Source organism: Lampetra fluviatilis, chromosome 70, assembly GCF_964198595.1.
Source record: "Lampetra fluviatilis chromosome 70, kcLamFluv1.1, whole genome shotgun sequence".
Classification (NCBI taxonomy): Eukaryota; Metazoa; Chordata; class Hyperoartia; order Petromyzontiformes; family Petromyzontidae; genus Lampetra; species Lampetra fluviatilis.
In genome coordinates, this window is record NC_136344.1 from 3,109,596 (window position 1) to 3,137,095 (window position 27,500).

Here is a 27,500-nt window from a genome sequence, read left to right on the forward strand (position 1 = left end):
GGGACACGAGGATCACGGGGGTCACGGGGTGAACGGGGTCACGGGGGACATGGGGTCACGGGGTCACGGGGTGAACGGGGACACGGGGGTCACGGGGTGAACGGGGTCATGGGGGACACGGGGTCACGGGGGACACGAGGATCACGGGGGTCACGGGGTGAACGGGGTCACGGGGGACATGGGGTCACGGGGTCACGGGGGTCACGGGGTGAACGGGGTCACGGGGACACGGGGGTCACGGGGTCACGGGGGACATGGGGACACGGGATCACAGGGTCACGGGGGACACAGGGTGCACGGGGTCACGGGGTGCACGGGGTCACGGGGATAGGGAGACACGGGGACATGGGAATACAGCGTTATAGTGAATTGCTGTACTGAGTGACTGGTGGTCGTACTGACTGACTGAGTGACTGGTGGTCGTACTGACTGACTGACTGAGTGGTGGTCGTACTGACTGACTGAGTGAGTGGTGGTCGTACTGACTGACTGAGTGAGTGACTGGTGGTCGTACTGACTGACTGAGTGAGTGAGTGGTGGTCGTACTGACTGTACTGAGTGAGTGGTGGTCGTACTGACTGACTGAGTGAGTGGTGGTCGTACTGACTGACTGAGTGAGTGGTGGTAGTACTGACTGACTGAGTGAGTGAGTGGTGGTCGTACTGACTGACTGACTGAGTGAGTGACTGGTGGTCGTACTGACTGACTGAGTGACTGGTGGTCGTACTGACTGACTGACTGAGTGACTGGTGGTCGTACTGACTGACTGACTGAGTGGTGGTCGTACTGACTGACTGAGTGAGTGAGTGGTGGTCGTACTGACTGACTGAGTGAGTGGTGGTAGTACTGACTGACTGAGTGAGTGAGTGGTGGTCGTACTGACTGACTGAGTGGTGGTCGTACTGACTGACTGTACTGAGTGAGTGGTGGTCGCCCTGACTGACTGACTGAGTGAGTGGTGGTCGTACTGACTGACTGAGTGGTGGTCGTACTGACTGACTGTACTGAGTGAGTGGTGGTCGAACTGACTGACTGAGTGAGTGACTGGTGGTCGCACTGACTGTACTGAGTGAGTGGTGGTCGTACTGACTGACAGAGTGAGTGAGTGGTGGTCGTACTGACTGACTGAGTGAGTGGTGGTCGTACTGACTGACTGACTGAGTGACTGGTGGTTGTACTGACTGACTGAGTGGTGGTCGTACTGACTGACTGTACTGAGTGAGTGGTGGTCGTACTGACTGACTGAGTGAGTGAGTGGTGGTCGTACTGACTGACTGAGTGAGTGAGTGGTGGTCGTACTGACTGACTGAGTGAGTGAGTGGTGGTCGTACTGACTGACTGAGTGAGTGAGTGGTGGTCGTACTGACTGACTGACTGAGTGAGTGAGTGGTGGTCGTACTGACTGACTGAGTGAGTGAGTGGTGGTCGTACTGACTGACTGACTGAGTGAGTGAGTGGTGGTCGTACTGACTGACTGAGTGAGTGAGTGGTGGTCGTACTGACTGACTGACTGAGTGAGTGGTGGTCGTACTGACTGACTGAGTGAGTGAGTGGTGGTCGTACTGACTGACTGACTGACTGAGTGAGTGGTGGTTGTACTGACTGACTGACTGAGTGGTGGTCGTACTGACTGACTGAGTGAGTGAGTGGTGGTCGTACTGACTGACTGACTGAGTGAGTGAGTGGTGGTCGTGCTGACTGACTGTACTGAGTGAGTGGTGGTCGTACTGACTGACTGACTGAGTGAGTGAGTGGTGGTCGTACTGACTGACTGAGTGAGTGGTGGTCGTACTGACTGACTGACTGAGTGAGTGACTGGTGGTCGCCCTGACTGACTGACTGAGTGAGTGGTGGTCGTACTGACTGACTGAGTGAGTGACTGGTGGTCGTACTGACTGACTGACTGAGTGGTGGTCGTACTGACTGACTGACTGAGTGACTGGTGGTTGTACTGACTGACTGAGTGACTGGTGGTCGTACTGACTGACTGACTGAGTGAGTGGTGGTCGTACTGATTGACTGAGTGAGTGAGTGGTGGTCGTACTGACTGACTGACTGAGTGAGTGGTGGTCGTACTGACTGACTGAGTGAGTGAGTGGTGGTCGTACTGACTGACTGAGTGAGTGAGTGGTGGTCGTACTGACTGACTGAGTGAGTGGTGGTCGTACTGACTGACTGACTGAGTGAGTGGTGGTCGTACTGATTGACTGAGTGAGTGAGTGGTGGTCGTACTGACTGACTGACTGAGTGAGTGAGTGGTGGTCGTACTGACTGACTGTACTGAGTGAGTGGTGGTCGTACTGACTGACTGACTGAGTGAGTGAGTGGTGGTCGTACTGACTGACTGAGTGAGTGAGTGGTGGTCGTACTGACTGACTGAGTGAGTGAGTGAGTGGTGGTCGTACTGACTGACTGAGTGAGTGAGTGGTGGTCGTACTGACTGACTGAGTGAGTGAGTGGTGGTCGTACTGACTGACTGACTGAGTGAGTGAGTGGTGGTCGTACTGACTGACTGACTGAGTGACTGGTGGTTGTACTGACTGACTGAGTGGTGGTCGTACTGACTGACTGTACTGAGTGAGTGGTGGTCGTACTGACTGACTGAGTGAGTGAGTGGTGGTCGTACTGACTGACTGAGTGAGTGGTGGTCGTACTGACTGACTGACTGAGTGAGTGAGTGGTGGTCGTACTGACTGACTGAGTGAGTGGTGGTCGTACTGACTGACTGAGTGAGTGAGTGATGGTCGTACTGACTGACTGAGTGAGTGAGTGGTGGTCGTACTGACTGACTGAGTGAGTGAGTGGTGGTCGTACTGACTGACTGACTGAGTGAGTGAGTGGTAGTCGTACTGACTGACTGTACTGAGTGAGTGGTGGTCGTACTGACTGACTGAGTGAGTGGTGGTCGTACTGACTGACTGAGTGAGTGGTGGTCGTACTGACTGACTGACTGAGTGAGTGAGTGGTGGTCGTACTGACTGACTGAGTGAGTGAGTGGTGGTCGTACTGACTGACTGACTGAGTGAGTGAGTGAGTGGTGGTCGTACTGACTGACTGAGTGAGTGAGTGGTGGTCGTATTGACTGACTGACTGAGTGAGTGGTGGTCGTACTGACTGACTGAGTGAGTGAGTGAGTGGTGGTCGTACTGACTGAGTGAGTGAGTGAGTGGTGGTCGTACTGACTGACTGACTGAGTGAGTGGTGGTCGTACTGACTGACTGAGTGAGTGAGTTGTGGTCGTACTGACTGACTGACTGAGTGAGTGAGTGAGTGGTGGTCGTACTGACTGACTGAGTGACTGAGTGGTGGTCGTACTGACTGACTGAGTGAGTGAGTGGTGGTCGTACTGACTGACTGACTGAGTGACTGGTGGTCGTACTGACTGACTGAGTGAGTGACTGGTGGTCGTACTGACTGACTGATTGAGTGAGTGGTGGTCGTACTGACTGACTGAGTGAGTGACTGGTGGTCGTACTGACTGACTGAGTGAGTGAGTGGTGGTCGTACTGACTGACTGACTGAGTGAGTGGTGGTCGTACTGACTGACTGTACTGAGTGAGTGGTGGTCGTACTGACTGACTGAGTGAGTGAGTGGTGGTCGTACTGACTGACTGACTGAGTGAGTGGTGGTCGTACTGACTGACTGACTGAGTGACTGAGTGGTGGTCGTACTGACTGACTGTACTGAGTGAGTGGTGGTCGTACTGACTGACTGAGTGAGTGACTGGTGGTCGTACTGACTGACTGAGTGAGTGAGTGGTGGTCGTACTGACTGACTGACTGAGTGAGTGGTGGTCATACTGACTGACTGACTGAGTGACTGGTGGTTGTACTGACTGACTGAGTGGTGGTCGTACTGACTGACTGTACTGAGTGAGTGGTGGTCGTACTGACTGACTGAGTGAGTGAGTGGTGGTCGTACTGACTGACTGAGTGAGTGGTGGTCGTACTGACTGACTGACTGAGTGAGTGAGTGGTGGTCGTACTGACTGACTGAGTGAGTGGTGGTCGTACTGACTGACTGACTGACTGAGTGAGTGGTGGTCGTACTGACTGACTGACTGAGTGAGTGAGTGGTGGTCGTACTGACTGACTGAGTGAGTGAGTGGTGGTCGTACTGACTGACTGACTGAGTGAGTGAGTGGTGGTCGTACTGACTGACTGAGTGAGTGAGTGGTGGTCGTACTGACTGACTGACTGAGTGAGTGAGTGGTGGTCGTACTGACTGACTGACTGAGTGAGTGAGTGGTAGTCGTACTGACTGACTGACTGAGTGAGTGGTGGTCGTACTGACTGACTGACTGAGTGACTGGTGGTTGTACTGACTGACTGAGTGGTGGTCGTACTGACTGACTGTACTGAGTGAGTGGTGGTCGTACTGACTGACTGAGTGAGTGAGTGGTGGTCGTACTGACTGACTGAGTGAGTGGTGGTCGTACTGACTGACTGACTGAGTGAGTGAGTGGTGGTCGTACTGACTGACTGAGTGAGTGGTGGTCGTACTGACTGACTGAGTGAGTGAGTGATGGTCGTACTGACTGACTGAGTGAGTGAGTGGTGGTCGTACTGACTGACTGAGTGAGTGAGTGGTGGTCGTACTGACTGACTGACTGAGTGAGTGAGTGGTAGTCGTACTGACTGACTGTACTGAGTGAGTGGTGGTCGTACTGACTGACTGAGTGAGTGGTGGTCGTACTGACTGACTGAGTGAGTGGTGGTCGTACTGACTGACTGACTGAGTGAGTGAGTGGTGGTCGTACTGACTGACTGAGTGAGTGAGTGGTGGTCGTACTGACTGACTGACTGAGTGAGTGAGTGGTGGTCGTACTGACTGACTGAGTGAGTGAGTGGTGGTCGTATTGACTGACTGACTGAGTGAGTGGTGGTCGTACTGACTGACTGAGTGAGTGAGTGAGTGAGTGGTGGTCGTACTGACTGAGTGAGTGAGTGAGTGGTGGTCGTACTGACTGACTGACTGAGTGAGTGGTGGTCGTACTGACTGACTGAGTGAGTGAGTTGTGGTCGTACTGACTGACTGACTGAGTGAGTGAGTGAGTGGTGGTCGTACTGACTGACTGAGTGACTGAGTGGTGGTCGTACTGACTGACTGAGTGAGTGAGTGGTGGTCGTACTGACTGACTGACTGAGTGACTGGTGGTCGTACTGACTGACTGAGTGAGTGACTGGTGGTCGTACTGACTGACTGATTGAGTGAGTGGTGGTCGTACTGACTGACTGAGTGAGTGACTGGTGGTCGTACTGACTGACTGAGTGAGTGAGTGGTGGTCGTACTGACTGACTGACTGAGTGAGTGGTGGTCGTACTGACTGACTGTACTGAGTGAGTGGTGGTCGTACTGACTGACTGAGTGAGTGAGTGGTGGTCGTACTGACTGACTGACTGAGTGAGTGGTGGTCGTACTGACTGACTGACTGAGTGACTGAGTGGTGGTCGTACTGACTGACTGTACTGAGTGAGTGGTGGTCGTACTGACTGACTGAGTGAGTGACTGGTGGTCGTACTGACTGACTGAGTGAGTGAGTGGTGGTCGTACTGACTGACTGACTGAGTGAGTGGTGGTCATACTGACTGACTGACTGAGTGACTGGTGGTTGTACTGACTGACTGAGTGGTGGTCGTACTGACTGACTGTACTGAGTGAGTGGTGGTCGTACTGACTGACTGAGTGAGTGAGTGGTGGTCGTACTGACTGACTGAGTGAGTGGTGGTCGTACTGACTGACTGACTGAGTGAGTGAGTGGTGGTCGTACTGACTGACTGAGTGAGTGGTGGTCGTACTGACTGACTGACTGACTGAGTGAGTGGTGGTCGTACTGACTGACTGACTGAGTGAGTGAGTGGTGGTCGTACTGACTGACTGAGTGAGTGAGTGGTGGTCGTACTGACTGAATGACTGAGTGAGTGAGTGGTGGTCGTACTGACTGACTGAGTGAGTGAGTGGTGGTCGTACTGACTGACTGACTGAGTGAGTGAGTGGTGGTCGTACTGACTGACTGACTGAGTGAGTGAGTGGTAGTCGTACTGACTGACTGACTGAGTGAGTGGTGGTCGTACTGACTGACTGAGTGGTGGTCGTACTGACTGACTGAGTGAGTGAGTGGTGGTCGTACTGACTGACTGACTGAGTGAGTGAGTGGTGGTCGTACTGACTGACTGTACTGAGTGAGTGGTGGTCGTACTGACTGACTGACTGAGTGAGTGAGTGGTGGTCGTACTGACTGACTGACTGAGTGAGTGAGTGGTGGTCGTACTGACTGACTGACTGAGTGAGTGAGTGGTGGTCGTACTGACTGACTGACTGAGTGAGTGAGTGGTGGTCGTACTGACTGACTGAGTGAGTGAGTGGTGGTCGTATTGACTGACTGACTGAGTGAGTGGTGGTCGTACTGACTGACTGAGTGAGTGAGTGAGTGGTGGTCGTACTGACTGAGTGAGTGAGTGAGTGGTGGTCGTACTGACTGACTGACTGAGTGGTGGTCGTACTGACTGACTGAGTGAGTGAGTGAGTGGTGGTCGTACTGACTGAGTGAGTGAGTTGTGGTCGTACTGACTGACTGACTGAGTGAGTGAGTGAGTGAGTGGTGGTCGTACTGACTGACTGACTGAGTGGTGGTCGTACTGACTGACTGAGTGAGTGGTGGTCGTACTGACTGACTGAGTGAGTGGTGGTCGTACTGACTGACTGAGTGAGTGAGTGGTGGTCGTACTGACTGACTGACTGAGTGAGTGAGTGGTGGTCGTACTGACTGACTGTACTGAGTGAGTGGTGGTCGTACTGACTGACTGACTGAGTGAGTGAGTGGTGGTCGTACTGACTGACTGAGTGAGTGAGTGGTGGTCGTACTGACTGACTGACTGAGTGAGTGAGTGGTGGTCGTACTGACTGACTGAGTGAGTGAGTGGTGGTCGTATTGACTGACTGACTGAGTGAGTGGTGGTCGTACTGACTGACTGAGTGAGTGAGTGAGTGAGTGGTGGTCGTACTGACTGAGTGAGTGAGTGGTGGTCGTACTGACTGACTGACTGAGTGAGTGGTGGTCGTACTGACTGACTGAGTGAGTGAGTTGTGGTCGTACTGACTGACTGACTGAGTGAGTGAGTGAGTGAGTGGTGGTCGTACTGACTGACTGAGTGACTGAGTGGTGGTCGTACTGACTGACTGAGTGAGTGAGTGGTGGTCGTACTGACTGACTGACTGAGTGACTGGTGGTCGTACTGACTGACTGAGTGAGTGACTGGTGGTCGTACTGACTGACTGATTGAGTGAGTGGTGGTCGTACTGACTGACTGAGTGAGTGACTGGTGGTCGTACTGACTGACTGAGTGAGTGAGTGGTGGTCGTACTGACTGACTGACTGAGTGAGTGGTGGTCGTACTGACTGACTGTACTGAGTGAGTGGTGGTCGTACTGACTGACTGAGTGAGTGAGTGGTGGTCGTACTGACTGACTGACTGAGTGAGTGGTGGTCGTACTGACTGACTGACTGAGTGACTGAGTGGTGGTCGTACTGACTGACTGTACTGAGTGAGTGGTGGTCGTACTGACTGACTGAGTGAGTGACTGGTGGTCGTACTGACTGACTGAGTGAGTGAGTGGTGGTCGTACTGACTGACTGACTGAGTGAGTGGTGGTCGTACTGACTGACTGACTGAGTGACTGGTGGTTGTACTGACTGACTGAGTGGTGGTCGTACTGACTGACTGTACTGAGTGAGTGGTGGTCGTACTGACTGACTGAGTGAGTGAGTGGTGGTCGTACTGACTGACTGAGTGAGTGGTGGTCGTACTGACTGACTGACTGAGTGAGTGAGTGGTGGTCGTACTGACTGACTGAGTGAGTGGTGGTCGTACTGACTGACTGACTGACTGAGTGAGTGGTGGTCGTACTGACTGACTGACTGAGTGAGTGAGTGGTGGTCGTACTGACTGACTGAGTGAGTGAGTGGTGGTCGTACTGACTGACTGACTGAGTGAGTGAGTGGTGGTCGTACTGACTGACTGAGTGAGTGAGTGGTGGTCGTACTGACTGACTGACTGAGTGAGTGAGTGGTGGTCGTACTGACTGACTGACTGAGTGAGTGAGTGGTAGTCGTACTGACTGACTGACTGAGTGAGTGGTGGTCGTACTGACTGACTGACTGAGTGGTGGTCGTACTGACTGACTGAGTGAGTGAGTGGTGGTCGTACTGACTGACTGACTGAGTGAGTGAGTGGTGGTCGTACTGACTGACTGTACTGAGTGAGTGGTGGTCGTACTGACTGACTGACTGAGTGAGTGAGTGGTGGTCGTACTGACTGACTGACTGAGTGAGTGAGTGGTGGTCGTACTGACTGACTGACTGAGTGAGTGAGTGGTGGTCGTACTGACTGACTGACTGAGTGAGTGAGTGGTGGTCGTACTGACTGACTGAGTGAGTGAGTGGTGGTCGTATTGACTGACTGACTGAGTGAGTGGTGGTCGTACTGACTGACTGACTGAGTGAGTGAGTGGTGGTCGTACTGACTGACTGAGTGAGTGAGTGGTGGTCGTATTGACTGACTGACTGAGTGAGTGGTGGTCGTACTGACTGACTGAGTGAGTGAGTGAGTGGTGGTCGTACTGACTGAGTGAGTGAGTGAGTGAGTGGTGGTCGTACTGACTGACTGACTGAGTGGTGGTCGTACTGACTGACTGAGTGAGTGAGTGAGTGGTGGTCGTACTGACTGAGTGAGTGAGTTGTGGTCGTACTGACTGACTGACTGAGTGAGTGAGTGAGTGGTGGTCGTACTGACTGACTGACTGAGTGGTGGTCGTACTGACTGACTGAGTGACTGAGTGGTGGTCGTACTGACTGACTGAGTGAGTGAGTGGTGGTCGTACTGACTGACTGACTGAGTGACTGGTGGTCGTACTGACTGACTGAGTGAGTGACTGGTGGTCGTACTGACTGACTGATTGAGTGAGTGGTGGTCGTACTGACTGACTGAGTGAGTGACTGGTGGTCGTACTGACTGACTGAGTGAGTGAGTGGTGGTCGTACTGACTGACTGAGTGAGTGAGTGGTGGTCGTACTGACTGACTGACTGAGTGAGTGAGTGGTGGTCGTACTGACTGACTGACTGACTGGTGGCGGTACTGACTGAGTGACTGAGCGACTGTACTGAGTGGTGGTCGTACTGACTGACTGACTGACTGAGTGACTGACTGACTGACTGACTGAGTGAGTGACTGACTGACTGAGTGACTGACTGACTGACTGAGTGACTGACTGACTGAGTGAGTGAGTGGTGGTACCTGTGAGTGCGTGGAGTCCGTCGTCCGTGACCGGGGTCTCGCACAGGTTGAGCACCTCTAGCGTGGGCAAGTGCTCCGACAGCAGCCGCAGGCCCGAATCCCCAAACTACGCACGGAGAACACCATCAACACCATCAACACCATCACCATCATCAACACCATCAGCACCATCACCATCAACATCATCACCATCATCAACACCATCAGCACCATGAACACCATCAACACCATCAGCACCATCACCATCAACATCATCACCATCATCAACACCATCAGCACCATGAACACCATCAACACCATCAGCACCATCACCATCACCACCATCACCACCATCAACACCATCAACACCATCACCACCATCACCACCATCAACACCATCAACACCATCAACACCATCAGCACCATCAACACCATCAACACCATCAACACCATCAACACCATCACCATCAACACCATCAACACCATCAGCACCATCAGCACCATCACCATCAACACCATCACCACCATCACCACCATCACCACCATCACCATCAACACCATCAGCACCATCAACACCATCAACACCATCAGCACCATCAACACCATCAACACCATCAGCACCATCACCATCAACACCATCAACACCATCAACACCATCAGCACCATCACCATCAACACCATCAACACCATCAACACCATCAGCACCATCACCATCAACACCATCAACACCATCAGCACCATCAGCACCATCACCATCAACACCATCAACACCATCAACACCATCAGCACCATCACCATCAACACCATCAACACCATCAGCACCATCACCATCAACACCATCAACACCATCAGCACCATCACCATCAACACCATCAACACCATCAACACCATCAGCACCATCACCATCAACACCATCAACACCATCAACACCATCAGCACCATCACCATCAACACCATCAACACCATCAGCACCATCAGCACCATCAACACCATCAGCACCATCAACACCATCAACACCATCAGCACCATCAGCACCAACACCATCAACACCATCAACACCATCAGCACCATCAACACCATCAGCACCATCAACACCATCAACACCATCAGCACCATCAGCACCATCAGCACCATCACCACCATCAACACCATCAGCACCATCACCACCATCAGCACCATGAACACCATTACCACCATCAGCACCATCACCATCAACACCATCAGCACCATCACCACCATCAACACCATCAGCACCATGAACACCATCACCACCATCAGCACCATCAACACCATCAACACCATCAACACCATCAACACCATCAGCACCATCAGCACCATCACCATCAACACCATCAACATCAACACCATCAGCACCATCAACATCAACACCATCAGCACCATCAACACCATCAACATCAACACCATCAACACCATCAGCACCATCAACACCATCAGCACCATCAACACCATCAACATCAACACCATCAACACCATCAGCACCATCAACACCATCAACATCAACACCATCAGCACCATCAACACCATCAACACCATCAACACCATCACCATCAGCACCATCAGCACCATCAGCACCATCAGCACCATCAGCACCATCAACACCATCAACACCATCAGCACCATCAACACCATCAACACCATCAGCACCATCAACACCATCAACACCATCAGCACCATCAACACCATCAACACCATCAGCACCATCAGCACCATCAACACCATCAACACCATCAGCACCATCAACACCATCAGCACCATCAGCACCATCAACACCATCAACACCATCAACACCATCAGCACCATCAACACCATCAACACCATCACCACCATCAACACCATCAACACCATCACCACCATCAGCACCATCACCACCATCAACACCATCAGCACCATCAACACCATCACCACCATCACCATCATCAACACCATCACCATCATCAACACCATCACCATCATCACCATCAACACCATCAACACCATCAACACCATCATCACCATCACCATCAACACCATCACCATCATCACCATCATCACCATCACTATCATCAACACCATCAACACCATCAACACCATCAGCACCATTAGCACCATCACCATCATCAACACCATCAACACCATCAGCACCATCAACACCATCAACACCATCAACACCATCATCAACACCATCACCATCAACACCATCAACACCATCAGCACCATCAACACCATCAACACCATCAGCACCATCAGCGCCATCAACAACACCATCAACACCATCAACACCATCAACACCATCAACACCATCAGCACCATCAACACCACCATCAACACCATCAACACCATCAACACCATCAGCACCATCAACACCATCAACACCATCAGCACCATCAACACCATCACCATCAACACCATCAACACCATCAACACCATCAACACCATCACCATCAACACCATCAACACCATCAGCACCATCACCATCATCACCATCAACACCATCACCATCAACACCATCACCACCATCAACACCATCAACACCATCAACACCATCACCATGGTCGTGGGGGGTGATGGTGGTGATGGTGGTGATGGTGGTGATGCACACGCACCTGCGTAGACCACAGGTTGAGCTGCTTGAGGGAGGGCAGCTTGACGAGCAGCTCGGCGCAGGCGCTGGTCACGTGAGTGAAGGCGATGATGGTAGTGATGGTGATGGTAGTGATGGTGGTGATGGTGGTGATGGTGGTGATGCACACGCACCTGCGTAGACCACAGGTTGAGCTGCTTGAGGGAGGGCAGCTTGACGAGCAGCTCGGCGCAGGCGCTGGTCACGTGAGTGAAGGCGATGATGGTAGTGATGGTGATGGTAGTGATGGTGGTGATGGTGGTGATGCACACGCACCTGCGTAGACCACAGGTTGAGCTGCTTGAGGGAGGGCAGCTTGACGAGCTGCTCGGCGCAGGCGCTGGTCACGTGAGTGAAGGCGAGACTCAACTGCTCCAAGTTGCCAAACGAGCCGGAGCTCAGCAGCTTGGCCAGGTCGGCGTCCTGCCGGGGGGGAGGGGGGGGGCGAGGGGGGGCGAGGGGGGGCGAGGGGGGGCGAGGGGGGGCGAGGGGGGGCGGGGGGGGGGCGAGGGGGGGGCGAGGGGGGGCGAGGGGGGGGGCGAGGGGGGGGCGAGGGGGGGGCGAGGGGGGGGCGAGGGGGGGGGGCGAGGGGGGGGCGAGGGGGGGCGAGGGGGGGGCGAGGGGGGGGGGCGAGGGGGGGGGCGAGGGGGGGCGAGGGGGGGGGCGAGGGGGGGGCGAGCGACGTGAGACGAGACTGAAGCGTCGTCACTTCGACAGCAGCAGCAGCAGCAGCGTCGTCAGCTGCAGTGATTGTGAAAGGCGAGGGATGGGGGCAGAGCGGGAGAGAGAGACAGAGAGAGACAGAGAGAGAGACAGAGAGAGACAGAGAGAGACAGAGAGAGAGACAGAGAGAGACAGAGAGAGAGACAGAGAGAGAGACAGAGAGACACAGAGAGAGAGAGACAGAGAGAGACAGAGAGAGACAGAGACACAGAGAGAGACACAGACAGACACAGAGAGAGAGACACAGAGAGAGAGACAGAGAGAGAGACAGAGAGAGACAGAGAGAGAGACAGAGAGACAGAGAGAGAGACAGAGACACAGAGAGAGACACAGACAGACAGAGAGACAGAGAGAGACAGAGAGAGAGAGACAGAGAGAAGCTCACCGTGGATTTTGACGGCAGTGTGAGCCGGGTCGGCCCTCCCTTCTTTTGCTGCGTCACAGACGGGGGAGCGAGAGGGACGCGACAATCAGTCGCCGGCTAAAAAACAACGAGCGTCGGAAAGACGCGGAAACTGCTTCAAAGCTATTTTTTTAATTTTTCGATGTAAAGCTTTCGTGACTGCAGCAGGGATTCATCTTCTTGGTTCTGTCGGTAACGTCACGTAGAAGGGAAATAATAAAATAATAAAACTTAATAAAATACAATTCTCGGCTGCTTGCGATGTGGCCGAAACGTCGTGAGAATTGTATTTTAAATTTCGATTGAAAGCTTTCGTGACTGCAGCAGGGATTCATCTTCTTGGTTCTGTCGGTAAAGTCACGTAGAAGGGAAATAATAAAATAATAAAACTTAATAAAATACAATTCTCGGCTGCTTGCGATGTGGCCGAAACGTCGTGAGAATTGTATTTTAAATTTCGATGTAAAGCTTTCGTGACTGCAGCAGGGATTCATCTTCTTGGTTCTTTCGGTAAAGTCATCAAGTAGAAGGGAAATAATAAAATAATAAAACTTAATAAAATACAATTCTCGGCTGCTTGCGATGTGGCCGAAACGTCGTGAGAATTGTATTTTAAATTTCGATTGAAAGCTTTCGTGACTGCAGCAGGGATTCATCTTCTTGGTTCTGTCGGTAAAGTCACGTAGAAGGGAAATAATAAAATAATAAAACTTAATAAAATACAATTCTCGGCTGCTTGCGATGTGGCCGAAACGTCGTGAGAATTGTATTTTAAATTTCGATGTAAAGCTTTCGTGACTGCAGCAGGGATTCATCTTCTTGGTTCTTTCGGTAAAGTCACGTAGAAGGGAAATAATAAAATAATAAAACTTAATAAAATACAATTCTCGGCTGCTTGCGATGTGGCCGAAACGTCGTGAGAATTGTATTTTAAATTTCGATTTAAAGCTTTCGTGACAGCTGCAGGGATTCATCTTCTTGGTTCTTTCGGTAAATTCATCACGTAGAAGGGAAATAATAAAACAAAAAAATTCTCACGACGTTTCGATTGCAACACAAGCAATCATCATCAGGTGTGAGAACCACAGCACCCGATGATGATGATTGCTTGTTTTGCAATCGAAACGTCGTGAGAATTTTTATGGTTTATTTTTTGTTATTTTACTATTTCCCTTCTACGCGACTTTACCGACAGAACCAAGAAGATTAATCTATTTTCTCTCAACTAAACCACTCTTGAATTTCGATTTAAAGCTTTCGTGACTGCAGCAGGGATTCATCTTCTTGGTTCTTTCGGTAAAGTCACGTAGAAGGGAAATAATAAAATAATAAAAATAAAACTTAATAAAATACAATTCTCACGACGTTTCGGCCACGACGCAAGCAGCCGTCCTCAGGTGAAGAACGGGTCTGTCGGAAAGACAGCGTCTGAATGAGCACCACCAAGCTTGGCAGCGCATATTTAAGCTGCTGGGTTAGAGGGGGAAGGGCGCCTTGACAAAGGGATTTGCATATCAACAGAGGAATTTAGCATATTTGACCCAGCAGCTTAAATATACGCTGCCAAGCTTGGTGGTGCTCATTCAGACGCTGTCTTTCCGACAGACCCGTTCTTCACGTGAGGACGGCTGCTTGCGTTGTGGCCGAAACGTCGTGAGAATTGTATTATTGAATTATGTTTTATTTGTATTATTTTATTGTGAAGGCCCAACCGGAGCCGCACTGCATGCCATCGGAAGGGACCCTCTTCCCATCGCGAGTGACCGCAGATCAACGCGGCGGCTGACCGGCTCACGAAACGCGTGGCGATGTAAAAATTCTAAACTGTGGAGGGAAACGCCGGAGGACCCGGAGAAAGATCCATGCAAACTCCAAATGTACAGCAGACATAGCCAGAGTCGGGATCTAACCCACGACCTCCTGTGCACCAGGCGGGGTGGTGAACACATCTTGTCACCGCGAGGACATAGTCTATACTGAGATCACACAAAAGCAACTCACTCACTTTCACTCTGTAGAACAGGGGGAGATCACACAAACTCCACTCACTCACTCTGTAGAACAGGGGGAGATCACACAAACTCCACTCACTCACTCTGTAGAACAGGGGGAGATCACACAAACTCCACTCACTCACTCTGTAGAACAGGGGGTGATCACACAAACTCCACTCACTCACTCTGTAGAACAGGGGGTGATCACACAAACTCCACTCGCTCACTCTGTAGAACAGGGGGAGATCACACAAACTCCACTCACTCACTGTGTAGAACAGGGGGAGATCACACAAACTCCACTCACTCACTCTGTAGAACAGGGGGAGATCACACAAACTCCACTCACTCACTCTGTAGAACAGGGGGAGATCACACAAACTCCACTCACTCACTCTGTAGAACAGGGGGTGATCACACAAACTCCACTCACTCACTCTGTAGAACAGGGGGTGATCACACAAACTCCACTCGCTCACTCTGTAGAACAGGGGGAGATCACACAAACTCCACTCACTCACTCTGTAGAACAGGGGGAGATCACACAAACTCCACTCACTCACTCTGTAGAACAGGGGGAGATCACACAAACTCCACTCACTCACTCTGTAGAACAGGGGGTGATCACACAAACTCCACTCACTCACTCTGTAGAACAGGGGGTGATCACACAAACTCCACTCGCTCACTCTGTAGAACAGGGGGAGATCACACAAACTCCACTCACTCACTGTGTAGAACAGGGGGAGATCACACAAACTCCACTCACTCACTCTGTAGAACAGGGGGAGATCACACAAACTCCACTCGCTCACTCTGTAGAACAGGGGGAGATCACACAAACTCCACTCACTCACTCTGTAGAACAGGGGGAGATCACACAAACTCCACTCACTCGCTCTGTAGAACAGGGGGAGATCACACAAACTCCACGCACTCACTCTGTAGAACAGGGGGAGATCACACAAACTCCACTCACTCGCTCTGTAGAACAGGGGGAGATCACACAAACTCCACTCACTCACTCTGTAGAACAGGGGGAGATCACACAAACTCCACTCACTAGCTCTGTAGAACAGGGGGAGATCACACAAACTCCACTCACTCACTCTGTAGAACAGGGGGAGATCACACAAACGCCACTCGCTCACTCTGTAGAACAGGGGGAGATCACACAAACTCCACTCACTCACTCTGTAGAACAGGGGGAGATCACACAAACTCCACTCGCTCACTCTGTAGAACAGGGGGTGATCACACAAACTCCACTCGCTCACTCTGTAGAACAGGGGGAGATCACACAAACTCCACTCGCTCACTCTGTAGAACAGGGGGAGATCACACAAACTCCACTCACTCACTCTGTAGAACAGGTGTAGAATCACACAAACTCCACTCACTCACTCTGCAGAACAGGTGTAGAATCACACAAACTCCACTCACTCACTCTGCAGAACAGGGGTAGAATCACACAAACTCCACTCACTCACACTCTGCAGAACAGGTGTAGAATCACACAAACTCCACTCCACTCACTCTGTAGAACAGGTGTAGAATCACACAACCTCCACTCGCTCACTCTGTAGAACAGGTGTAGAATCACACAAACTCCACTCACTCTGTAGAACAGGGGGAGATCACACAAACTCCACTCACTAGCTCTGTAGAACAGGGGGAGATCACACAAACTCCACTCACTCACTCTGTAGAACAGGGGGAGATCACACAAACGCCACTCGCTCACTCTGTAGAACAGGGGGAGATCACACAAACTCCACTCACTCACTCTGTAGAACAGGGGGAGATCACACAAACTCCACTCGCTCACTCTGTAGAACAGGGGGTGATCACACAAACTCCACTCGCTCACTCTGTAGAACAGGGGGAGATCACACAAACGCCACTCGCTCACTCTGTAGAACAGGGGGAGATCACACAAACTCCACTCACTCACTCTGTAGAACAGGGGGAGATCACACAAACTCCACTCGCTCACTCTGTAGAACAGGGGGTGATCACACAAACTCCACTCGCTCACTCTGTAGAACAGGGGGAGATCACACAAACTCCACTCGCTCACTCTGTAGAACAGGGGGAGATCACACAAACTCCACTCACTCACTCTGTAGAACAGGTGTAGAATCACACAAACTCCACTCACTCACTCTGCAGAACAGGTGTAGAATCACACAAACTCCACTCACTCACTCTGCAGAACAGGGGTAGAATCACACAAACTCCACTCACTCACACTCTGTAGAACAGGTGTAGAATCACACAAACTCCACTCCACTCACTCTGTAGAACAGGTGTAGAATCACACAACCTCCACTCGCTCACTCTGTAGAACAGGTGTAGAATCACACAAACTCCACTCACTCTGTAGAACAGGGGGAGATCACACAAACTCCACTCACTCACTCTGCAGAACAGGTGTAGAATCACACAAACTCCACTCACTCACTCTGCAGAACAGGTGTAGAATCACACAAACTCCACTCGCTCACTCTGTAGAACAGGTGTAGAATCACACAAACTCCACTCGCTCACTCTGTAGAACAGGTGTAGAATCACACAAACTCCACTCGCTCACTCTGTAGAACAGGTGTAGAATCACACAAACTCCACTCGCTCACTCTGTAGAACAGGTGTAGAATCACACAAACTCCACTCACTCACTCTGCAGAACAGGTGTAGAATCACACAAACTCCACTCGCTCACTCTGTAGAACAGGTGTAGAATCACACAAACTCCACTCGCTCACTCTGTAGAACAGGTGTAGAATCACACAACCTCCACTCACTCACTCTGTAGAACAGGTGTAGAATCACACAACCTCCACTCACTCACTCTGTAGAACAGGTGTAGCATCACACAACCTCCACTCACTCACTCTGTAGAACAGGTGTAGAATCACACAACCTCCACTCACTCACTCTGCAGAACAGGTGTAGAATCACACAACCTCCACTCGCTCACTCTGTAGAACAGGTGTAGAATCACACAACCTCCACTCCACTCACTCTGTAGAACAGGGGGAGATCACAAAACTCCACTCACTCACTCTGTAGAACAGGTGTAGAATCACACAAACTCCACTCACTCACTCTGTAGAACAGGTGTAGAATCACACAAACTCCACTCGCTCACTCGGCAGAACAGGTGTAGAATCACATAAACTCCACTCACTCACTCTGTAGAACAGGTGTAGAATCACACAAACTCCACTCACTCACTCTGTAGAACAGGTGTAGAATCACACAACCTCCACTCCACTCACTCTGTAGAACAGGGGGAGATCACAAAACTCCACTCACTCACTCTGTAGAACAGGTGTAGAATCACACAAACTCCACTCACTCACTCTGTAGAACAGGTGTAGAATCACACAAACTCCACTCGCTCACTCTGTAGAACAGGTGTAGAATCACACAAACTCCACTCGCTCACTCTGTAGAACAGGTGTAGAATCACACAAACTCCACTCGCTCACTCTGTAGAACAGGTGTAGAATCACACAAACTCCACTCGCTCACTCTGCAGAACAGGTGTAGAATCACACAAACTCCACTCGCTCACTCTGCAGAACAGGTGTAGAATCACACAACCTCCACTCCACTCACCAGCTCACGAAGTTCACGCTGCCGCTCGCAGAGCTGCTCGTAAACTCGCCGCCCCTCCGAGGTGCTCTGCAGGGTGGAGACAATCTGCAGCCTCGAATCATCCCCCTCCATCACCGAATATTCGATCATGAGGCAAAGGATCTGCACGCAGCAAACAGGACAGAAGGGGGCCCCCCCCCCCCCCACCACGCGTAGCCTCAGCCGGCCGTTGTGGGGAGAAGGGGGGGGGGGGGGCGGGTGCCGACTTGCGAGCCATGGCCGCCTTTGTCTCCCCAGTGGTGAGGCCTTGTCGGCCCAGGGCAGGCCTAGGGCAGGCCCAGGGCAGGCCTAGGGCAGGCCTAGGGCAGGCCCTAGTAGTGGTAGTAGTAGTGGTAGTAGTAGTGGTAGTAGTAGTAGTGGTAGTAGTAGTAGTGGTAGTAGTAGTGGTAGTAGTAGTAGTGGCAGTAGTAGTAGTAGTAGCAGTAGTAGTAGTGGTAGTAGTAGTAGTGGCAGTAGTAGTAGTGGTAGTAGTAGTGGCAGTAGTAGTGGCAGTAGTAGTAGCAGTAGTAGTGGTAGTAGTAGTAGTGGTAGAAGTAGTAGTAGTGGCGATGGCATTGGTGGCGTTGGCGGTGGTGGCGTGACGCTCACCTCCACCATCGTCTGGTTGCCCCGCAACGCCAGCAGCATGCAGGGCCCCAGCTTGTTCTCCGCTAGCGAGACCAGGAACTTCCTTGTCTTATAGCACGAGCCCATGAGGATCCGTACCTACAGGCACCAGACAAAGATCCCCACCCCATGAGGATCCGTACCTACAGGCCCCACGCAAACATCCCCTCCCATGAGGATCCGTACCTACAGGCACCACGCAAAGATCCCCTCCCATGAGGATCCGTACCTACAGGCACCACGCAAACATCCCCTCCCATGAGGATCCGTACCTACAGGCACCACGCAAACATCCCCTCCCATGAGGATCCGTACCTACAGGCACCACGCAAACATCCCCACCCCATGAGGATCCGTACCTACAGGCACCAGACAAAGATCCCCTCCCATGAGGATCCGTACCTACAGGCGCCAGACAAACATCCCCTCCCATGAAGATCCGTACCTACAGGCACCAGACAAACATCCCCTCCCATGAGGATCCGTACCTACAGGCGCCACGCAAACATCCCCTCCCATGAGGATCCGTACCTACAGGCACCAGACAAACATCCCCTCCCATGAGGATCCGTACCTACAGGCACCAGACAAACATCCCCTCCCATGAGGATCCGTACCTACAGGCCCCACGCAAACATCCCCTCCCATGAGGATCCGTACCTACAGGCACCACGCAAACATCCCCTCCCATGAGGATCCGTACCTACAGGCGCCACGCAAACATCCCCTCCCATGAAGATCCGTACCTACAGGCACCACGCAAACATCCCCTCCCATGAGGATCCGTACCTACAGGCACCACGCAAACATCCCCTCCCATGAGGATCCGTACCTACAGGCACCACGCAAACATCCCCTCCCATGAGGATCCGTACCTACAGGCACCACGCAAACATCCCCTCCCATGAGGATCCGTACCTACAGGCACCACGCAAACATCCCCTCCCATGAGGATCCGTACCTACAGGCACCACACAAACATCCCCTACCATGAGGATCCGTACCTACAGGCACCACGCAAACATCCCCTCCCATGAGGATCCGTACATACAGGCACCACGCAAACATCCCCTCCCATGAGGATCCGTACCTACAGGCACCACGCAAACATCCCCTCCCATGAGGATCCGTACCTACAGGCACCAGACAAAGATCCCCACCCCATGAGGATCCGTACCTACAGGCACCAGACAAACATCCCCTCCCATGAGGATCCGTACCTACAGGCACCACGCAAACATCCCCTCCCATGAGGATCCGTACCTACAGGCACCAGACAAACATCCCCTCCCATGAGGATCCGTACCTACAGGCACCACGCAAACATCCCCTCCCATGAGGATCCGTACCTACAGGCCCCACGCAAACATCCCCTCCCATGAGGATCCGTACAACTACAGGCGCCACGCAAACATCCCCTCCCATGAGGATCCGTACCTACAGGCGCCACGCAAACATCCCCTCCCATGAGGATCCGTACCTACAGGCGCCACGCAAACATCCCCTCCCATGAGGATCCGTACCTACAGGCACCAGACAAAGATCCCCTCCCATGAAGATCCGTACCTACAGGCACCACGCAAACATCCCCTCCCATGAGGATCCGTACCTACAGGCGCCACGCAAACATCCCCTCCCATGAGGATCCGTACCTACAGGCGCCACGCAAACATCCCCTCCCATGAGGATCCGTACCTACAGGCGCCACGCAAACATCCCCTCCCATGAGGATCCGTACCTACAGGCACCAGACAAAGATCCCCTCCCATGAAGATCCGTACCTACAGGCACCAGACAAACATCCCCTCCCATGAGGATCCGTACCTACAGGCACCACGCAAACATCCCCTCCCATGAGGATCCGTACCTACAGGCACCAGACAAACATCCCCTCCCATGAGGATCCGTACCTACAGGCACCACGCAAACATCCCCTCCCATGAGGATCCGTACCTACAGGCACCACGCAAACATCTCCTCCCATGAGGATCCGTACCTACAGGCACCAGACAAAGATCCCCTCCCATGAGGATCCGTACCTACAGGCACCAGACAAAGATCCCCTCCCATGAGGATCCGTACCTACAGGCACCAGACAAAGATCCCCTCCCATGAGGATCCGTACCTACAGGCGCCACGCAAACATCCCCTCCCATGAGGATCCGTACCTACAGGCACCAGACAAAGATCCCCTCCCATGAGGATCCGTACCTACAGGCACCAGACAAAGATCCCCTCCCATGAGGATCCGTACCTACAGGCGCCAGACAAAGATCCCCTCCCATGAGGATCCGTACCTACAGGCACCAGACAAAGATCCCCTCCCATGAGGATCCGTACTTACAGGCACCACGCAAACATCCCCTCCCATGAGGATCCGTACCTACAGGCGCCAGACAAAGATCCCCTCCCATGAGGATCCGTACCTACAGGCGCCAGACAAAGATCCCCTCCCATGAGGATCCGTACCTACAGGCACCAGACAAAGATCCCCTCCCATGAGGATCCGTACCTACAGGCGCCACGCAAACATCCCCTCCCATGAGGATCCGTACCTACAGGCGCCAGGCAACAGGCCAAGATCCCCACCCCGCCGTCTAGCAGAGGTCGCAAACGGGTTTTGATTCCTTACCCGTACCCGGCCGTACCCGTACCCTACCCGTACCAGGGTCGCAAACGTGTACCCGTACCCGTATCCGGCCGTACCCGTACCCTACCCGTACCCGTACCAGGGTCGCAAACGTGTACCTGTACCCGTACCCGGCCGTACCCGTACCCTACTCATACCCGGCCGGGTATCGGGTAGGGTACGGGTATCGGGTACGCGGTTGCGACCTCTGTCGTGCAGCCTCCGCAGACTGCTGGGGACCGCCCAGGCGCTCCGCGTGTAACAATCATCAGCAGCGTGCAGCAGCCAACGAGCCGAGGAGCAAGTCGGTGAATGTGGAGAGACGGAGCGTGGTGGTGGTGGTGGTGGTGATGACGGTGGTAGTGGTGGCGGCAGCAGTGGTGGTTGCGATGGTGGTGGCGGCAGCGGTGGTGGTGGTGGTGGCGCTGGCGATGGTGGTGGCGGTGGTGGTGGCGGTGGTGGTGGCGGTGGTGGTGACACTGGTGGTGGTAGTGGCAGTGGTAGTGGTGGCAAAGGTGGCGATGGCGGTGGCAGAGATGGCGGTGGCAGCGATGGCGATGGTGGTGGCAGCGATGGCGATGGTGGTGGCAGCGATGGCGATGGTGGTGGCAGCGATGGTGGTGGCAGCGATGGCGATGGTGGTGGCAGCGATGGCGATGGTGGTGGCAGCGATGGTGGTGGCAGCGATGGTGATGGTGGTGGCAGCGATGGCGATGGTGGTGGCAGCGATGGTGGTGGCAGCGATGGTGGTGGCAGCGATGGTGGTGGCAGCGATGGTGGTGGCAGCGATGGTGGTGGCAGCGATGGTGGTGGCAGCGATGGTGGTGGCAGCGATGGTGATGGTGGTGGCAGCGATGGTGATGGTGGTGGCAGCGATGGTGGTGGCAGCGATGGTGGTGGCAGCGATGGTGATGGTGGTGGCAGCGATGGTGATGGTGGTGGCAGCGATGGTGATGGTGGTGGCAGCGATGGTGATGGCAGCGATGGCGATGGTGGTGGCAGCGATGGTGGTGGCAGCGATGGTGGTGGCAGCGATGGTGGTGGCAGCGATGGTGGTGGCAGCGATGGTGGTGGCAGCGATGGTGATGGTGGTGGCAGCGATGGTGGTGGCAGCGATGGTGGTGGCAGCGATGGTGGTGGCAGCGATGGTAGTGGCAGCGATGGTGGTGGCGGCGATGGCGGTGGCGGCGGTGGCAGCGATGGCGGTGGCAGCGATGGCGGTGGCAGCGATGGTGGTGGCAGCGATGGTGGTGGCAGCGATGGTGGTGGCAGCGATGGTGGTGGCAGCGATGGTGGTGGCAGCGATGGTGGTGGCAGCGATGGTGGTGGCAGCGATGGTGGTGGCAGCGATGGTGGTGGCAGCGATGGTGGTGGCAGCGATGGCGGTGGTGGTGGCAGCGATGGTGGTGGCAGCGATGGTGGTGGCAGCGATGGTGGTGGCAGCAATGGTGATGGTGGTGGCAGCGATGGTGGTGGCAGCGATGGTGGTGGCAGTGATGGTGGTGGCAGCGATGGTGGTGGCAGTGATGGTGGTGGCAGCGATGGTGGTGGCAGCGATGGTGGTGGCAGCGATGGTGATGGTGGTGGCAGCGATGGTGGTGGCAGCGATGGTGGTGGCAGTGATGGTGGTGGCAGCGATGGTGGTGGCAGCGATGGTGGTGGCAGCGATGGTGATGGTGGTGGCAGCGATGGTGGTGGCAGCGATGGTGGTGGCAGCGATGGTGGTGGCAGCGATGGTGGTGGCAGCGATGGTGGTGGCAGCGATGGTGATGGTGGTGGCAGCGATGGTGGTGGCAGCGATGGTGATGGTGGTGGCAGCGATGGTGATGGTGGTGGCAGCGATGGTGGTGGCAGCGATGGTGGTGGCAGTGATGGTGGTGGCAGCGATGGTGGTGGCAGCGATGGTGGTGGCAGCGATGGTGATGGTGGTGGCAGCGATGGTGGTGGCAGTGATGGTGGTGGCAGCGATGGTGGTGGCAGCGATGGTGGTGGCAGCGATGGTGGTGGCAGTGATGGTGGTGGCAGCGATGGTGGTGGCAGTGATGGTGATGGTGGTGGCAGCGATGGTGGTGGCAGTGATGGTGGTGGCAGCGATGGTGGTGGCAGTGATGGTGGTGGCAGTGATGGTGGTGGCAGTGATGGTGATGGTGGTGGCAGCGATGGTGGTGGCAGCGATGGTGGTGGCAGCGATGGTGGTGGCAGCGATGGTGGTGGCAGCGATGGTGATGGTGGTGGCAGCGATGGTGGTGGCAGCGATGGTGGTGGCAGTGATGGTGGTGGCAGCGATGGCGGTGGTGGTGGCAGCGATGGTGGTGGCGGCGATTGCGATGGTGATGGTGGCGATGGCGATGGTGGCGATGGCGATGGTGGCGATGGTGGCGATGGTGGCGATGGTGGCGATGGTGGCGATGGTGGCGATGGCGGCGATGGCGATGGTGATGGTGGTGATGGTGGCGATGGCGATGGTGGTGGTGGTGGCGATGGTGGCGATGGCGATGGTGATGGTGGCGATGGCGATGGCGATGGTGGCGATGGCGATGGTGATGGTGGCGATGGCGATGGTGGTGGTGGTGGCGATGGTGGCGATGGCGGTGGCGGTGGTGATGGTGGCGATGGTGGCGATGGTGGCGATGGTGGTGATGGTGGCGATGGCGATGGTGGTGATGGTGGCGATGGCGATGGTGGCGATGGTGGCGATGGCGATGGTGGTGATGGTGGCGATGGCGATGGTGATGGCGATGGTGGTGATGGTGGCGGCGATGGTGGTGATGGTGGCGATGGTGATGGCGATGGTGGCGATGGCGGCGATGGTGGTGATGGTGGCGATGGCGATGGTGATGGTGGCGATGGCGATGGTGATGGTGGCGATGGCGTCGTTCTGCGAGGAGTGTAGTTGCACCATCGACGCGAAGAGTTCCCCGTCGTCATCGCAGGCCACCCCGCCGGGGCTGTACAGCTGGAACCACCCGTCCTTGCCGGCCCTCACGCTCAGCAGACACGAGTGCACCTGGCACGCGCACGGCACACGCGTGTCACACGCGTGTGTCACGCATGGCACGCGCGTGTGTCACGCACGGCACGCGCGTGTGACACGCATCCAAACACGCGGCGCGTGTCACACACGTGTAACACAAGCGCGTGAAACACGCGCGTGTGTTACACGCAGAACGCGTCTAACACGCATTCACACAGCATAGACACACAACACAGCACACACAGCACACGCACACACAGCACACACACACAGCATAGACACAGCACACACACAGCACACACACACAGCACACACAGCACACACACACACAGCATACACACACACACCCCCCACACACAGCACACACACAGCACACACACAGCACACACACAGCCCACACACACACCACACACACAGCACACACACACAGCACACACACACAGCACGCACACACACAGACACAGCACACACAGCCCACACACACACCACACATCACACACACCACACACACAGCACACACACATAGCACACACAGCACACACACACACAGCACACACACACACACCACACAGCACACACACAGCACACACACACACCCCACACACACACAGCACACACAGCACACACACACAGCACACACACACAGCACACACACACACAGCACGCACACACAGCACAGCACACACAGCATGCACACAGCACACACACACACAGAATACACACCACACACACACAGCACACACAGTACACGCAGCACACACACAGAGACAGACGACGCACAGCACACACAGCACACACACACAACGTACACAACAACAACAACAACCGCCATTCGCCACTAAGTGGCGGTGACGTCACCACGACGCTTGTGCCAGGCCATGTGCACCTTGAGGCCACGTGAAGTGTCGAACGCCCGCTGGCAGGAGGTCACGGGGCAGACCCAGCAGGTGCCACGGGTCGACTGACCGAGATGACCGAGATGACTGGCTGATGCACCACCTGTGCCCCCTACTGTGCCAACTTGCTGTGCTTTAGCCACCCGGCGCTCCGCTCGTTGTTGTGAGCGTCGCGCCTCCGCCCTCCGTTGTTGTTGGAGGGCGACTGCCTCCAACTGCCCAGTAGCGTCCTTCACGAGCCTCCTCCACTGAGGCCGATCTTGACACCGCTGGTACCAGTCATCGGCAAGTCCACTCAGCTCCACGTCCTCCTGTACCACATCACTCCATCTCTTCTCTAGCCCGTGCCGCGCCCGTTTAGCCCCCTCGATCCGGCCGAACAAAAGCTGTTTAGGCATGCGGTGGCTGGGCATGCGGGCTACATGACCCAGCCAACGCAGCCTTGCCTGCCGGAGGAGCTCACTGATGGGACTTTGCCCAGATCTTTCAAGGACTTGTGAGCTCCTCACACAATCCAGCCTGGTTAAACCCAGGATGGATCGTAGGCAGGCCAGCCTAAATGTTTCCAACCGGCGAAGATGCTCCACTAGGGGGGTCCACGTTTCGCAAGCGTAGAGAAGGGAGGGAATGACCGTGGCCGAGAAGACCTGAAGCTTCGTGCGGAGCGACAGACCAGGTAGCTTCCACACAGCGTTACGCAACCGATGAAAAGATATTGCCGCTCGACTGATTCGGAGTGAGACCTCTGCTGATAAACTGGAGCTGGTCATGAGCACACTGCCCAGGTATGGGAAACTCTCTACTCTCTCCACAACTGCCCCATCACCGATTGGGAGTTGTGGGGGCGGAGTGCCCGATGGTACAAAATACCCAGGCAGGTGCTTAGTTTTGGTGGGGCTGATGGTAAGGCCCCACCTCTTAGTGGCACACTCCAGTCTCAGCAGCAGCGTCTCCAACTCCTCTTCTGAATGAGCAGCTATTACCAAATCATCGGCATACATAACGTGGTTGACCAATAGGGAGCCATCCCTTGATCGCACCCGGGCGTCGATCAGCCTCCCATTATATCTGTACCAAATGGTAATTCCCCCGGTACAGCTATTGAAGGCTTCACAAACTACGCAGTCGAAATAGATGTTAAATAATGTGGGAGCCAGAGGACATCCCTGTCGCACCCCAAGGTGTACAGGGAAAGGCTCCGACTCCCGGCCACGTAGTTTTACCCGGGCCCGCTCACCATCAACGTACACACAGCACACACACACACACACAGTACACACACAGTACACACACAGTACACACACACACACACACAGCACACACACAGTACACACACAGTACACACACACAGTACACACAGTACACACACACAGCACACACACACAGCACGCACACACACACAGCACACACACACACACACAGCACGCACACACACACAGCACACACACACACACACAGCACACACACACACACAGCACACACACACAGCACACACACACACACAGCACACACACACACACACAGCACACACACACACACAGCACACACACACACAGCGTACACACAGCACACACACACAGCACACACACACACACAGCACACACACACAGCGTACACACACACAGTACACACAGTACACACACAGTACACACACACAGCACGCACACACAGCACACACACAGCACACACACACACAGCGTACACACACACAGTACACA

At 54.1% G+C, this 27,500-nt stretch overlaps 1 protein-coding gene across 1 annotated transcript in view; it reads right to left on the minus strand.

Moving 5' to 3' along the window:
- Nucleotides 1–27,500, minus strand: part of LOC144952844 (C-Maf-inducing protein-like) — a 95,782-nt gene that overhangs the window by 1,340 nt on the left and 66,942 nt on the right. The window contains exons 8-13 of the mRNA XM_078883314.1: nucleotides 24,812–24,919; nucleotides 19,266–19,382; nucleotides 18,639–18,779; nucleotides 13,003–13,050; nucleotides 12,171–12,317; nucleotides 9,296–9,401 (exon numbers count right to left, since the gene is read on the minus strand). Of these exons, the coding sequence (XP_078739440.1) occupies nucleotides 9,296–9,401; nucleotides 12,171–12,317; nucleotides 13,003–13,050; nucleotides 18,639–18,779; nucleotides 19,266–19,382; nucleotides 24,812–24,919 (667 nt within the window). The remainder of the gene's footprint in view (nucleotides 1–9,295; nucleotides 9,402–12,170; nucleotides 12,318–13,002; nucleotides 13,051–18,638; nucleotides 18,780–19,265; nucleotides 19,383–24,811; nucleotides 24,920–27,500) is intronic.